Source organism: Drosophila simulans, chromosome 3L (genome assembly GCF_016746395.2).
Source record: "Drosophila simulans strain w501 chromosome 3L, Prin_Dsim_3.1, whole genome shotgun sequence".
NCBI lineage: Eukaryota > Metazoa > Arthropoda > Insecta > Diptera > Drosophilidae > Drosophila > Drosophila simulans.
Window position 1 is genome coordinate 16,038,403 of NC_052522.2, and position 15,809 is coordinate 16,054,211.

At 42.4% G+C, this 15,809-nt stretch overlaps 5 protein-coding genes and 1 long non-coding RNA gene across 6 annotated transcripts; 4 read left to right on the top strand and 2 right to left on the bottom strand.

Annotated features, from left to right (window-relative positions):
• The first annotated feature begins 2,843 nt into the window (after positions 1 to 2,843).
• On the top strand, positions 2,844 to 3,493 carry LOC6738286. The gene is made up of 2 exons (XM_002085061.4): positions 2,844 to 2,971; positions 3,035 to 3,493. The coding sequence occupies exons 1-2, from the start codon at positions 2,960 to 2,962 to the stop codon at positions 3,362 to 3,364; spliced, it is 342 nt and encodes a 113-aa protein (XP_002085097.1). The 5' UTR covers positions 2,844 to 2,959; the 3' UTR covers positions 3,365 to 3,493.
• A 370-nt stretch (positions 3,494 to 3,863) lies between these two features.
• On the bottom strand, positions 3,864 to 7,309 carry LOC6738287 (cuticle protein). Its single transcript, XM_039293292.2, has 3 exons — positions 6,768 to 7,309; positions 4,465 to 4,551; positions 3,864 to 4,399 (listed from the first exon to the last, which is right to left on the bottom strand). The coding sequence occupies exons 1-3, from the start codon at positions 7,203 to 7,205 to the stop codon at positions 3,944 to 3,946; spliced, it is 981 nt and encodes a 326-aa protein (XP_039149226.1). The 5' UTR covers positions 7,206 to 7,309; the 3' UTR covers positions 3,864 to 3,943.
• LOC6738288 lies at positions 5,572 to 6,067 on the top strand. Its single transcript, XM_002085063.4, has 2 exons — positions 5,572 to 5,723; positions 5,782 to 6,067. Exons 1-2 carry the CDS (start codon positions 5,703 to 5,705, stop codon positions 5,992 to 5,994), a joined length of 234 nt encoding a protein of 77 aa, XP_002085099.1. The 5' UTR covers positions 5,572 to 5,702; the 3' UTR covers positions 5,995 to 6,067.
• A 625-nt stretch (positions 7,310 to 7,934) lies between the features above and the next one.
• Positions 7,935 to 8,610, top strand: LOC6738290 (pupal cuticle protein C1B). The gene is made up of 2 exons (XM_002085065.4): positions 7,935 to 8,061; positions 8,124 to 8,610. The coding sequence occupies exons 1-2, from the start codon at positions 8,050 to 8,052 to the stop codon at positions 8,499 to 8,501; spliced, it is 390 nt and encodes a 129-aa protein (XP_002085101.1). The 5' UTR covers positions 7,935 to 8,049; the 3' UTR covers positions 8,502 to 8,610.
• A 652-nt stretch (positions 8,611 to 9,262) lies between these two features.
• On the bottom strand, positions 9,263 to 9,948 carry LOC6738291 (neuropeptide-like 3). Its single transcript, XM_002085066.4, has 2 exons — positions 9,826 to 9,948; positions 9,263 to 9,759 (listed from the first exon to the last, which is right to left on the bottom strand). The coding sequence occupies exons 1-2, from the start codon at positions 9,835 to 9,837 to the stop codon at positions 9,418 to 9,420; spliced, it is 354 nt and encodes a 117-aa protein (XP_002085102.1). The 5' UTR covers positions 9,838 to 9,948; the 3' UTR covers positions 9,263 to 9,417.
• Positions 9,949 to 10,317: 369 nt separating this feature from the next.
• Positions 10,318 to 11,527, top strand: LOC120284697. Its single transcript, XR_005543871.2, has 3 exons — positions 10,318 to 10,648; positions 10,827 to 10,904; positions 11,183 to 11,527. It is a non-coding gene; the product is annotated as an uncharacterized LOC120284697 (long non-coding RNA).
• Positions 11,528 to 15,809: the final 4,282 nt, after the last annotated feature.

The window sequence follows — 15,809 nt, forward strand, 5'->3', positions numbered from 1 at the left end:
TGCTGCATGCTAAAACTATTTTGGTCACAGATCATTTGACAGCTTCACTGAATGTTCGCTCTCGGGCTGCCAATGCAAATAGACCAAAATCTGCTTCATAATTAAGTAGTTAAATCGCAGGCGAGTGTCTCCAGTTTGAGTTGCACCATAACAACAACTGAAAAGGCAACAAAATGCTGAACAACTCACGCCCCTTTTGACGCTCGTAAATTAGAGTTGTGTGTGTCGCCAAATTGTATGCAAATCGTTTGACTCCCAGTGGCGGAGATTTATGCGAGGGGCTGTCCGAAATAATTCGTTACTCGATTAGTGCTTTTTAATTGAATTTAGTTCTCGAGTGGGTGGGTGCACACTCCGCATTCCCCTTTTCCCCAAGTTTCTATTCCCATTGTTGTACAAATCCAGCAGGTTCTAATGCATTTAATTTGACTTTCACTTTTTGCTGCCACTGATTGCTGTACGATCTTAGATTGTTCTAGAGCAATTCGGTGACTTGTGTAGTTACTCACCCTGAACTTGTGCTGAAATCAAATTACTGGGCGAGATTTAAGCATGATTGCACACCTGTGAGGGCAGATACAGTATCTGTATCTGCGTTAGAGGTGGCAGTTCAATTTATCACGAGCTTCAGCATTCCTACCGTTCCATTTCTACTTTCTGCAGTTAGTAATATGTTTCCTTTTGTTATATATGGTTTCATTAAATACTATCTAAGTTCACAATTCACAATTTTCCATCCCTAGGTCGCGCTCTATGAACTACCAATCTGCTGATCAAGTTCACTCTGCTTTGGTTTTCTCACAAGCATAAGCAAAAAATGAACTGAGAACACCATAAGCGATAAAAAGTCAATTAGACTTAATGATAGCCACAGCTAAAACATTAAATTCATGTACGTAAATTATATAGAAAAAACGAAATACCCACAAGAAAACAACACCAAAACGAATTCGATTCGAGACCAAACAGCGCCAGACAAACGAACTCCACTCAACTCGACTTCGAGTTCTGTGTGTAATCAAGGAAGTTGCTGGCGCTCTAGTGTTTGGCAAGCTGCAACCGGCAAAAAGTTGCTGGTGCGTCTAGTTTTGTATAATTCAGTCATTAAAATTAATAAGACAATGCAGATCACACGCCCCACAAAAACACGCTGACAGCAAATCCCAAAGGCGTTGCAAGAACTGGCCTAGCCAGCCAGGCTTTTGCCAAACGTTTAGGCCTGGAGGCGGATGTGGCTATTACAAATCTAATTACATGGCGTATGAGCGATTTTCAATGCTGTTTTTAGCCAGGCCAAGCTGAGTCGCACCGATAACGAGCAGATAAGGCCAGCTCAGAGTGTTACTCTACTTTTCACCCATAATTACAACAAAAATCTCAGACTGGGCATTGCTTACTGCAGCTAAAGTTGCATGTTTCATGCTGACAACCCAAAGATACAGATACAAATGCAGTTGAGTTCGAGTTGAATTCGGGCCAGTCCCAGTGGACACAGTCAACTTCTATTAGCCATACTATTTAAAACTCTTGTCCATTTGTCAATATTGCAATTACTTGGAGATTGTTTATGGAATTGTTTTGGAAAAGTGGATTAACCGAAGCTAGAATTCTTCGTGGAATTATTCACTTCCTTATGGGATTAAGCCACAAGACATTACCAACTTGGTACGAGTTGGAGGCATTAAATAAATTGATTAAAATATTTGTTGGTACTTTGGCCTGTTCTAATTGGTTGTAAGAAATTCCTTTTTTCTTGCTTTTGGTCAAAAAGAGCAAAGTGGTTAATAAGTGCCCAATCGCTATCATGGGTTAAGCAAGAGACAAAGCTTCTATAGGTTAAGAAAAGCTTACAACCAAGCTTCACTTAACGACAGCAGCCCAAAAGTATACGACTATTTTTCAAAACGACACTCAATTTTTCTGGCTTAACACAATAGAATTGGTCACAAAGCCATAGCCATTATGTAGCTTTTTTAACATATTTATTTGTTTCTTGTTTATCTTGGTTTTTTTATTTCCGCAGCTGGAAATATTACACCCGGCGGTAAGTGCCAGTCAAAGATTTGTGCCAACTACTGCTAAACGAAGCAGTGATTTACACCACCAAGCTGGCTGGGCCAAAATGTCTGCGGGCACAGAGACCAAAGTGGACCGAATCCAGTAACAATGGCATTCTGCAGTCGGTATGCCAACAATAAGAGCAACTTGGCCAATGATTAAATCGTTTCGGCGGGGCCTGTCAGCGTCATGTTATGTATCTCGCTTCTGAAAACGCTCATTGTGGGTTTCTTTTTTTATATATATTTTTGCCTCGGTTTTTCTTCTTAATTAAATTAGAGCCAAGGTCGCCGCAAATGGGCTGGGAATCTTGGCGTGTTTGGTTAATTATAAGCAAAGTTAGAGGAAAGTATAGGCCATACACATGCGACATATGGTGTTTGGCGGCATGCGATTTGCGATTTGCGTTGGTGGCACCCAAAAATAGTCGGGAAAATTCAGTGAGCCAGGAAAAAAGAGTTTGTCTGTTGGTTATGCTAATGGCTTATGGCTGGAACGCTGGCCCACATCTGCGTGCCAGTCAAGTAGAAGCAATAACCAGGAGTTGGGAGCCAATTTAATGGGTGTGGGTGCTGCAACAGGTATCCACAAGTGGGTGGCTTGTTTATTTGCCTATTTACCTATTCGGTTTTAGCCTCGCCTCGGCCGAAAGCCGCTCGCTCAGTTACGCCCAAATGGGTCACTAATGAGCCATCTGGGCTTGGGAATTGGCTTGAGGAAAAACGCAAAAAACACTAGTATGGCAAAAACAAAAAAAAACACGACACACAAAATTTAGATGATGGCTCGATTGTTTGTGCCAATTCTAACGTAAAGAAGCAAATTCCCTTGGTCGGGCTTGTATAAAACCCGAGTGACTTCTTCAACTGCCAAACATTGTTGCAGAGTTTCCCCAGCGAAGATGTTCAAAGTTGTGAGTTGGCGTTATATCACATAATCTTAGGTAAATACCTAAAGCAATATCCATTCCCCCTAGGTGTTCCTTGTGTGCGGAGTATTGGCTGTCCTGATCCAGGCTCGCCCCAGCTACTTGCCCAGCTATGAGCACGTGGAATATGCTCCCAGTGTCGTGGGATACGAGAGTTATGCCCTTCCCGCCGCCGTCTCACACCAGAGTTCCACGGTGGTGCACGAGAAGCGTCCCTACTGGCGCCCCATTGTGGATCACACGCCCATTCTGAAGACAGCCTATGCTCCAGCTACTTCGATCTCGTATGCCCCACTTGGATACGCAGGCAGCAGTGCGGGATGGTACGAGCCGGGAATCTGGGGAGGAGCCAGTTACCCCAGCATTTATCTGAAGTAGATCAACAGCCAAAGGAACCATTCTCCTCAGAAAATCTTATTTTTGGTTATGTGTAACATATTACCTCTTCCGCATTGCAAACTTAAATGTACACCAAATATGCAATAAATAAACTTTCAACACCAGGTTTATATTAGTTTTACTTATGATAACTTTAGTGAAAAGGGAACGGAAATTTGGAAATTTGGAAATAGAAATATAGAAAAACTCTAGTTCTTGTCGCACTGTAAACATGCAGACTGTATCTTAGAAATCTCACTAAATAACGATTACTTTATTCAAACAAGCTGTGGTATATTAAAAATAGTTTAAAAGAATTCTGTTGTACTATAAGATACCATTTTTAAAAAAATATTACATTGCAAATTAATTCCAATTCAGTTTGAAAAACATTCAGATACGTATGAACACTGTATGTGCAATATTCTACACTTTTTAGAACGCTTCAATATTAATATATATGTACATCCCCATGTTTTTAAGAAATTCACATTAGCTGTTTGGTATTCACATTTAATTTATTATTTTTTCGATTTCGTTTTTTTTCAACTAGTTCAAACTCTTTCGATCCTCACCACATTACCAGGCGCCAGCGGCGTAGGTCAGGGGGGCGTGGTGCAGCAGAGGAGCGGGGGCGGCGTAGGAGAGGGGTGCGGAGTAGGCCACCGGTGCGGAATAAGCCAGAGGAGCAGCGTACGAGGAGTAGGCCACCGGGGCGGAGTAGGCCAGAGGAGCAGAGTAGGCGACGGGAGCCACAGTCTTCACAATGGGTGCGGCGGCCAACACGGGAGCGGAGTGGACAGCGGTGGTCTTGACCACGGGAGCCACCACATCCTCCACCACGGGGGTGCTGTGCACCTGGGTCAGGCTCTGGTGGGACACGGCGGTGGGAACGCTCTTCACAACGGCACCCACTTTGGCCAGAACGGGCTCCTGGACGACGGTGGTGGTGGCGGGAGCGCTGTAGACCAGAGGAGCAGCAGCCAGGTGACCGGGCTTCGCGGCGGCCACGGCCAAAAGAGCAGCGAGAACGAACTGAAGAAGGGAATAAGAGTTAGTAATCCAAAGAGTTGCCATGTGGAGATCCCTGCGCTCCTTACCAATTTGAACATTTTGGTGTGGAGTTGGCTTCTTCGACTGGTGTCGCTGGATAGGGAGACAGACTTCGAATGTGTTGAGCTGAGGGACTGTCAACGTCTTTTATACTTGAACTTCACATTTTACACACACACGCACTTCGCCGGCTTTTGTCCATTGAGGCGGATACAATAAGCCATAAGTCGAACGTGCCTGAACGGATTCTGGCCGCTTGTCCCGGGTCTTGGCCATAAACCAGATTATTATTCGTGGCCAATTTCTGTTCGGCTCACCTCCTTCACCGAGCTTGCCCCTTTCCCACTACTCATTACTTCACTTATTTTCGGCCTCGCACTTGTTTGCCGTACCCACTCTTGATTTCATTTCACAACTCGCAGCTCATTAGTCGCACGTACTCACCTGAAGATCGATTTCTGGTGCGGAGGGAGAACCAAGGGTCCGAGATTACTTCTAATTGCGAACCAATCGGAATCGCTTCCGACCCAATTCAAGGCCAAGTTTATAATGACAGGAAAACACTTTCGCTTGGTTTACTTGCATTTACTTAAATTCCAAGAACTGGCAATGATTTTCGATTGAAAAAAAAATGTTCATTCAAAACAGAAGTGAGTAAAAATTCAAGAGAGAGCGTATAGTATATTATTTCCTCGACTATCAGATACCCGCTACTCAGTGGGAATGCGAACGAGAAAGTTCAACAATCTCTTTGATTATTAAAAGAAAAAACTTCAACAGTTTTTTCAAAACTGTGGGTGTGGCGTCTTTTCGTTTGGTTTGTGTTTGTTAGAGTGGGCGTGGCAACATGGGTCAACAAACTTATGCTGCGTCTATGTCTCTTTAAACTTTCTACCTTTTATAGTTCATGATTCCAATCCTGCCAAAGCACTCTAGATCCCACGGGAGCCCGGAAGGCCCCGCCAGATATCCCGCCAGAGATCCCGGCAGGTTCCGCCAAATTCCGCTATATGTGTACTGTTTGTAAACTTTTTTGTGGAAAGAAAATATATATACATATGTGCATTTGCTAACAATTTTTAAACATAATCCAACCACTAAAGTGTTGCTTTCCTCCAAGTAAACTGTCTGTGTTTATTCTTCAATTCCGTAAAATTGTGAGTGCACCTGTTCAGAACATCCAGAACACTCGTCCTGAGAATTGAACAGAAGTTGGTATATAAATGCGTATAACTTTAGTAATGCACCAGTTATTGCAATTGACCTGCCGTTGATAACACTTCAAATGGATTACCTGTTGAAAGCGGTAAGAAAATATTGAAAGTAATCATAAAAAATCCTCTGTGAAATGGATTTCTTTCTAGATACTTTTTCTACTCCTACTGAGCTTCCACTGCACCGATGGATATGTTAATGGCCGCCACGAGATAGTCAGAAGGGAGGTGAACGTGACAGAGGTGGATGGCGGATTGCGTGGAGCACTAACCATGTTATTCCAGCCCCTTGCTGATCTTGCTGCCAAGTTAAAGTTGGAGATACCCCTGATTTCAAACTCCCGCACCAAAAACTTTAACTAATGTATTGCTTTAATTGTGAAACAAGTGATTCAAAATGTTTTTAGCCTGTATTATTAAATACGTTTAAATCAGAGGTACAAGGACTTTTAGAAATATCCTTGAAAAGGGCTAATGGTTCGTCGAGTTCACTGCCCGGGAATGTCAGCAATTCCCAACCAGCGGGATGCCCACGCTGTCACCCAGCTAATTTTCACACACATATGTGGCGTTTTTCCGACATATGGGTGTCCAATATTTACCCAAGGCACAGGTGCAGCAGGAAGTGAGTAGATACGTGACACAGGACATTGAACCAGGACACTTTTAGTACACCAAGCGAGTTAAGACCACGTCCACACGCGCCGGAAAATGTCAAAAAAAAAGTCTAAATTTACGTCAAAATGTCAGAATTTCGCATAATTTGTTGAATTTCATTATATATTAAACAAGAACAATGAGTTCCACAGTAAATCTAGTCTTTCAGTCCTAGGACCTTTCAATATACATTTCATATATTATTGGAAAAACAATGGTAAAGATCCTGTTGTTAGATTTACCGATTATACTACCAAATTGTTACTATCATCTGTTTAGACTCATTGGGAAGATGCTCTACAGGAAGATAAATGAGCTTCAGGGTGAAGAAAACAACTTGCACGATTTCAAAGCAAAACATTTATTTATTTAAAATTCGTATCACAAAACCGTCCAGCGATGCACACGCATCCTGGTCACCTGTCAACAGTAGGAGAGGAGTAGGATTCGGAGTGGGCCTGGCCATGGATTTACCACACACCAGTGGCGGTGTAGGTCAGCGGCGAGGAGGCGGCCACTTGGGCGTAGGATGTGGCCAGAACGGGAGCGGCGGCGGCGTAGGAGGTGTGAACAACTGGAGCAGCAGCAGCGTAGCTGGTGTGGACAACGGGAGCAGCGGCATATGAGGTGTGAACCACTGGAGCGGCAGCAGCATAGCTGACCACCGGAGTGGACTTCACCACGGGAGCAACGACATCCTCGACAACATGAGCGTGACTGTGCACCACCGACTGGTTCTGTTGGCTGACGGCAGTGGGCACGCTCTTCACCACGGCTCCCACCTTGGCCAGAACGGGCTCCTGGACGATGGTCGTCGCTGCTGGGGCGGCGTAGACCAGCGGGGAGGACTCCAACAGGTGACCGGGACGGGCAGCGGCTACGGCGAGCAGAGCAGACAATACCACCAACTTGAACATTTTGGAAATGGGTTAGGTCTGTATTGACTGATTGGGATTGGGAGTGATCGGTTTGAGTTTCTTGCGAGAACTGTTGCCGTTTGCCGGGCTGCATCTATCTTTTTATACAGCAGCCACTTGGCTTTGACCTTCCGGCTCACAAAAGTGCGTCACAATTCGGCCCGAAATCATACCCATATCAGATTCTGGCCAACGATCAATAAGCAATTAGCGTCGGTGGACGGCTCAGCGGAGACAAGCGAACTACTTGTTCGGGTACTCGGAAATGTAGTACACAGAGAAAAAAAGTGATCATACTATGGAAAATATTATATTTCATTGAGTTTTTAAATTGAACACCATCTTTATTCAAGTTTTAAGTGGAATTTTGGGTAACATATACTATTTTAATATTTTAAATTATATAAAAGAATTTTCCCATATTTCTTCTGTGTAAAATTGATCCGAATCACAACCATTAGCCCTTGACTGCCATTAGATACCGTGATTCCTCGGCGACTGCATTACTTGCACTTTGGGGGCGTGAGTCAGGGTCAACTTGCAGTGCGTGAGCTTTTGGGTTTTGGGCTACGGGTTTTTGGGATTTTGGGTCTCACAGTGACCAAATGCAAGTCTCATGTTTTATTGTGGCGGCGAGGGCAGATTTATACAACTCATTTGGTTTTGACTGCCCTCTGCTCTGCTCGTAAATGTTTTAATTAAACCACTCTTTTTTCGCTTTGCAGCCGCGTCGTGAACATCCATTTTTAACCATATATAAGGCGGCAATTGCGGTTGTCAAATTATCAGTCAACTTGTTCGCTTCAGCAGCACAACACAGACCAAGAAACAAAAATCCTTAAACATGTTCAAATTGGTAAGTTAAAAAATTTATCATAGCATTATATCATCAATTAATCCTCCAACTCTCTTGTCCAGGTGGTGTTGTCTGCTCTCCTCGCCGTAGCTGTCGCTCGTCCCGGTCATCTTTATGAGTCTCCTCTGGTTTATGCCGCTCCAGCTGCCACAACCGTTGTCCAGGAGCACTCTCTGGCCAAGGTGGGCTCTGTGGTCAGCAGCATTCCCACATCGGTGTCCCACCAGAGCCAGTCGGTGGTCCACAGCCACTCGCATGTTGTGGAGGACATCGTGGCCCCGGTGGTGAAGTCCACTCCGGTGGTCAGCTATGCTGCAGCTGCTCCAGTGGTGCACACCGCCTATGCTGCCGCTCCCGTTGTCCACACCAGCTATGCTGCCCCAGTGGTGCACACCTCCTATGCCGCCGCATCTCCGGTTGTCTACAACTCCAGCTGGTAATCGGAAGACTGGACCTTTGGGGACTCATCTGAGCGAACTGGACGGTTAGAAAATAGCGATTCCTATTGTATATAATTGAATTTAATTGCGAGTAAAATGTGATTGTTAAAAAATGGATATTTGTTTTGATTGGAAAATTATTTAAGTGCTGTGGCCCTACTTCGACAATTTGGGCTTAAAATGTCTTTTTAAATTGAAGATACAAATTAATATACAACATGCTAATATACGTTGACATTTCTTATAGTTAATCTACAGTCAGCTACTAATGAAAAAACTTGGTTTACTAAACATAATTTGTTTTGAGTTCATAAGATTAAACCATTGATCTTCCACAGTGAATGAAATTTAAAATATTTTGAAACAAGCATGAATTTCTATGTAATATTGAGATAGAATTCATTAAACTATTGTTAATATACTACTATATAAATATACTATATAAATATATAAACTAAATAAATATATACTATATATAAATGGCTCAGTACAGCTTTAAGTAGAGTATTGAAAGCATCATTTCAATTTTAACAATAATTGCTTCAAACCGATTTAGAAATACTGTTTTTAACTAGGTAAACTTAAAAAAAAATTTATAAACATCAAGCAACCAACTTTTGATAGACAAGAACTACCAACAATATAAGTTAACACTGATTGTAAATTCTTATTAAGTTCTATGAATTGTTGACTCTAGTGAACTCTAGTTCTAGTGAACTGGTAGCTTAAAGTATTTTTCCATTAAGAAAGAGGCCACAGGATTATTTTGAGCATGAAACATGGATTTATTTACATCAGTCGAAATGTGAAAGAAGAAAAACAAAACAGCAGGGTTGAGAGTTTAAGCATGGGATCGGGGTGAGGGTAAGCCAAAGTTGCTAGCCCACGCAATGCCATCCGGGAAACTCCATCACATTTACCAGGACGGAGCCCAGCCATGGCCAGCCCAACCATGTCCGGCCCACGGAGACGAGAGGAGTGTGGTGTGGAGGGCAGGAGCCGCATAAGTCTTGATGATGGGAGCGGCATAGGTCTTCACCACCGGAGCCACAATCGGCTGGATGATGTGGGCCGAGCTGTGCACCTGGCTGATGCTCTGGTGGGAGACGGCACTGGGCACGGTCTTGATGATGGCGCCCACCTTGGCTAGAGCCGGTTCATGGATGATGGCAGGAGCGGCATAGCTGTGGAGCAGTGGACCAGACTCCAGGTAACCCGGACGAGCAGCCACGACGGCGAGCAGAGCGAAGAACACCACCTTTTAGGAATGGGTATTACGGCATTAGGTCGAGAATCATGTGACTTGGTCATAAGGTAGACTCACCAACTTGTACATTTTGCTAATCCTTGCGATCCTGGTGCGCTAGCTATTGGCTGAACTACTGAACTGTTGGTCTGTGTTGACGCCTCGCCGATTTGTGTGGTTAGCTCCAAATTTGCAGCGGCTTTTATAGTGCCCAAAAAGCCGAGCAGAGCCCATGTGCAACCGAATCTTAAAATGCACAAAATACAATAATAATAATTTTCTTGCTCTTTTTTTTGGCCATTTGCTATTTTCCTCCTTCAAGCATCGTTAGGAAAAGCTGAAAAATAACGCCAACGGGGAGTTCGCCGAGTTTGCATGTGCAGCAGCTGATTCGCTTTGTCTTCGGCCAGCTTTTTGGCCAGAAAATACCAGCACACCCCACTCCCCTCGACGAATGGCCAAATGGCCAACTGACCGAGTGTGGTGGCCACTGCCCACCTAAGACATCGTACCCCATTAGGTTGCAAAAAAATGAAAATAAAACCAGTCAAAATGTAATGTCTATCGGACTGGGTTGCGCTCACAGACGTTAGGTTTCTGGCCCACTCGGGCAGTTGGCCAGCAGCCGCCACTTGCAGCACTTCAGGCCAAGACGGGTGTCGCTGAAAATGTGCTTCGCACTTGTCATTTTCCACCTTGCAGCTGACCGTGAAAATTTGCCCTGGCTGCAACACGCACAGCAGCCGCAGACGAAACCCGCCCCAAAGTAGTCCAAGTTCAATGGAAACGCACTTGCGTGTATCTGTCATGGCCAAAACATAACTGGCTCTTGTGTCCGGGGGGCGGGGGGACTTGCCTCTCCTTCCGTTGCGTCTGCGGGCGAAGGCCAACGGTGGCGGAGGTAATAGCGGTGGTATCGTATCGTCACCGCGTTGAGAAAGGAATGTGCGCAAACTCGCTGGCCAATTTGTTTGCCCATCACGTCGGCCAACGAACGCGAAACGAAATGAAAATGAATTTCTTCATATTTTAGCAAGCCTCACAGTGGTTTTTTAATATTTACTTCATTTCGCTTTCAGTGCGGAGATGATTAGCACAATGCTACCACGAGATTTTCGGTTAGTTATATCTGGAGAAGTACTTCGGAACTTTTGGAAGTGAGTACATAGTTTTAAGAAAATATAAATCAGAATTTCTTTTTGAACGGTATAAGTATTATTTTACATACGTCCTTAAAAAGTAAAACGTTTCCTATAATAAAAATATCCAATTGAATTTATTATTAATTAAATATTTATTAAATTTCAAAACAAAATTGTAGCTTCATGAGCAGGGCTATTTATCTCAACTTTGGAATAAGCATATACTTTACTTTTTACTTTACTGAACTAAAAAATATAAAATATATTTTATTTAACATTTTCTTATTCTTCAGATTTATCATATCTAAACCGAATTGATCTCCGAATATACTTTGCTTTACTGTATCATTTATTTCTCTGGGCAACGACAGCACTCCCTTCCTTTCTCCACCCCTTTTTTTCCGTTCGCATTTTCAGGTTATGCTAATCTCGGCCTGCAATTGTCTGGCATAACAATGGGCAGCTAGACGGACCAGCGATAAAGCACCAGAAGGCGCAGATCCAAAGACCGCCACAATCGCAGCCACATCCCACATAGAACCGCACTCGGGACTGGTCTGGAGTTCCGCTTTGTGTAATAAGCAAACATCGATGGCGATTGCGCAGGCGCGCAGATCACTCATACGCCATGGACACAGTGGTGGGGGCACAAAGGGGGTTAGGATATATTTGATGATTAAGGTGACTAACCACATAAGATCTTTGGACACTTGCTTGACACCTTAAATCCCTTTTTTTAATGATCCCCCTTAATATTTCCTGCAGTGGCAACACTGCTTACAAGTAACAAACACAACTGTACCTTCATTGGTGTTCAACTGTAGTTGTATTTGACGCCGTTATGGTGATTTGTCAGCAATTTTTAGCATGATTAATGAATGTTTCTATCCGGCGACACAACTCCCTCTTCCCCCATATCCCGCCGCTTTGTTAGCCGAAATTCTTGAGTGACTTTTAATAGATTTGAGTCTATTTCTGTTAAATTCCTTGGCAATATCCGGGCTGTGTGCTTTTGCCACATCTGTGTTACATGTTTGTACATATCTCTCTTGGGATCTCGAGTGGTGCTGCTCTGGGGGTAATGTACGCCTTATGGCCAGCAGGCAAGTGACAGTTCTGTCGCTGTTTTCGTATCTTTTTTGTATTTCTAACATTGCATTGCATAAGACTGGATACAAGAGCACTAACCACATTAAGAAACAGCCAGGCAATTATCATAGAGGGAACCAGTTCCTCGGGCAAACTCGGTTCGATCGCCTGTTATCGCCACCGTTTAGCACCAAACTCAATTTCGCTTTTAATTAGAGACATTCGACCTGATCTCGGCTTAAACGTAATGAACAACAATTAGCCGCGCTTAAAGATCAATTACTCGGGAGTAAAGGAACACTTGTTGACAGTCTTTAAGCGTCATTACTCTTCCGTCTTGTTCTTACCTTAATTACCACAATTTTGTTTGTATTTCCCAGTCTTTCAATATTAACTTCTGATCGGCCATTGTACTATTGTGATTTTTATACACTTTACTGGCTGAAAGGTTGGCTTAGATCACATGGAAAAAATATGAACTACGCTTTGAAGTCATGTAAATAATGTATTGAAATTATAAATGAGGAAGTTGTTACTGAAAGCCAATTGAGAAAAATAAGTCAAATGGTGTGGAAGTAAAGAGCAAATAACACGATCAGAAAAGAATATAAAATTATATTATAATATGTAGTATTTCTTAGTAAATTTTATGATTACTCGAATTTAACAAAGCCGCTGTATTATGTTGTTTAAGGATTGTAATGACTTTTGGTACGTACAACAAAAACTTTAGTTATAAAAAAGGCAAGTATTTCTTGATTAAGGTATATACGGTATATGTGGAACACTTTTAGTTTAATTAAACTTATGTTTCTGTAAACAAGAGTATAAAAGTCTTAATTGTTTTATTTATGACCTGACAGTTAAAGTCCGCCTGTGATCTTTGTTAGAAACTAGTCGACCTACCTTTCAGCCGCCTACAGAAGTAATTCAAAACTAAATCCATTAAAATGCTCATAAACTAAAGTACAAAAGCATTCTGCTAGCAGTGCAGGCACCTTTGAATGACTCAAAATTAGTTGACCATTATGTTACGTGAAATTGAATATTTCTGCAGGCCAGAAAAGAGCGTGGTTGGCCAGGCCCAATCTGACGGGTTGGCAATGTAGTTGCCAAACACTCCCGGCCCAGCCACAAATGATACGACCTGTCCTGTTGGCACAGTTCACTCAGGTGTCAGAGCGCTGGACACTCAGAAACCCAGTTGGAGTCGGAAACTCCGGCCAGAAGGAGCATTACGCAAATGGCAATCGGCGGTGAGAAATGTGCTGCAGCTGCGGCAAGTAGAGCGGCGCCCCATGCCGCACAATATACATACGTATATAAAAATCATTTTCATTTCCACGGGGCCCCTCGAGTAATTACGTTCGACTAACTCGCTGGCCGAGGTGCCTGCTGGCTGCCACTCTGGCGTATACTCAACGAGAATACCCAACAGGTGGCCGGGCGACCAATTGGCCATTGGCCACTCACTAAGGTCAGATGTGTCCATCAATTGAGCGGCATTCTCGGATTGGAAGTGCTGCGTCAGCGGATGCCTGACTTGGTTCACAATTTAATTGCAATAACATTGAAAATAACTCGAGATTCCAAGTCGAAGATAACAAATGCGGACTGCGGGCTCCCACTAACCCACTGAACTGAATCGGGCATTTTGGGCGGAGTGCTGCGGCACTCCACTGTTGCAAGTTGCAACATAGTCGCTGGCTGCAACCCGTTTATGCCGCAGATGCAGTGCTTCCTGGTCGCGATAAGTCAAGCAATTGAATTCATTTCGGGCCCCATTTTTTTGGGAGTGCTGACCAGGGACCCCAGCGAATTGTTGTGTAAATATTTACCCCGCTTAATGCAAATCATGATTAATTTGCCACAGCCTCGTTGCCGATTATTATACCCTCGCAGGCTGACATTTCAGCACTTGCCGTCCAAGTTGCCTGTCAAAATACCAAACGACATTCTAATGAGCTCGTGCTCTCGACTCAAGTGTTCTAGTTTGCCATGAAGTTGTATCTGTATCTGTATCTGAAGCTGAATCCGCTGCCGTTCGTGAACTTTTCCAGGCGATGAGATGACAGGGCGCGAATGGAAGCCTTAAATATCACAATCGATGGCAGACAGTAGCGAAGCTGAGCAACTGCAGTCAATACAATAGGTGTATAGAGATGAGCTCCAAAGTCGAGTATGTTAAATTAGGTAACATAAAATTGATAAAATGCGGCTTTAAGATCTCAAATTTATTTCAATTTAAAGGTTATAGGCAAATAAATGCTTTTATGAGCACGCTTTTATTGTTTCTAGTGTGTTTATTTTCTTCGTAATTTAACCAATCGTTAAAAATATAATTTTGTTTTATTTGGGTGATTTTAAATGGCGTACATAATTAACAGAGATGTATTTAGGAACATTAAGAAACCATTAATACATTTTGTAAAAGTTGAAATCAATCTTATAGAGGCCATTAAAGAGCGTGCAAATTTTTTGGTTATATTATTATATGATATAATAAAATTAACTGAACCGTTGAAAAGCTGAAACTAAGAAATGTTTTCCCACACTCAGTACAAGTATTAAAGCTAAAATTTCGATCGCGGCTGTATGCATATGACGACAACAAAGTATATGTCTCGATTCTCACACACTCAAAAAAAAGTAAGGTAGTTTTTGCACATTCTCAGACCCATAGATAACATAGAAGATATTGAGGCAGACAACTAATTTCCACGACAAAAAATTGCAACAATTAAATTGGCGAGTGTGAATTTCCGCTGACCAAGAAACGAAAACAAGAGAGCCAAAAAAAAAAAACTGAAAAAAAAACAAGAAACAAAAATGCGATGCTGTAAAACCAACAGCAATTTGCGGGCCAAAAACTTCAAGTAGTCAAGGTCGCAGCGGGCAAATGTAACACTGGCATAAATTATGCTACTTACTGTACAGATACAGCTACTATATACATAGATACATACATAGATACAATGGCAGAAATACAGAGACATTTTGCGATAGTTTTTTTTTTATTCATTGGTCTAACGGAACGAGCGAGTTGCAAGCGCAAATTGCAATGAAGTTGCAGCAGATGCAGCAACAATTACAATTACCAATTGCAGCAGACGAGCATCGAGAACAGAACGTCGACATTCGCTGGGACATTATAGTATTAAAAGACTACAAAAAAAAACAAATAAATAAATACAACCAGCGACAACCTTAGGAAAAGCTCTCTGAATGAACACATAAGCAGATACTCTTCAGCTAATTGGGATACATAAGCTATAGGATAAAGTTGGGAAAGAGGTTAAAACATGTTTGCAAATCATGATCCCATGAGCAGCTATTTTAGCCATTCTTGACAAAAGTACCTATGTTTATAATATCAAATATTTATATAAATAAATTAATAATTTTTCAATTGTATTTGTATGAATTTCTAAGAAATAATATGTATTTCTAAGAAATAAAAGATTTCTTAACCACTATAAATAATAAAACAAAAATCATTTAAATAGTAAATTCTTTTGTTAGGTTGTACCTTATATATTTTATAAGCGAAACGAAAAAACATTTTATATTTTATAAGAAACAGACCCACTGAAGAGATATAATTCCATTTGAAGTTCTATGTTCTGATAATGTGGATACTATAGTGAACTTCTCTCCTTCAGATCCAATCGACACTTTTATAAGAGTATCCCCACATGAATGTAATCTGTGGTGTCTGCCACCTCATTGAACCCAGCCGTGGCAGAGTTCAGCGCTTCGGATTGGGATTGGGATTGGAAGGGGTCGATGGATGGAGCGACTCAGACTGCGGGTAAACAATGCGGCGCTTGA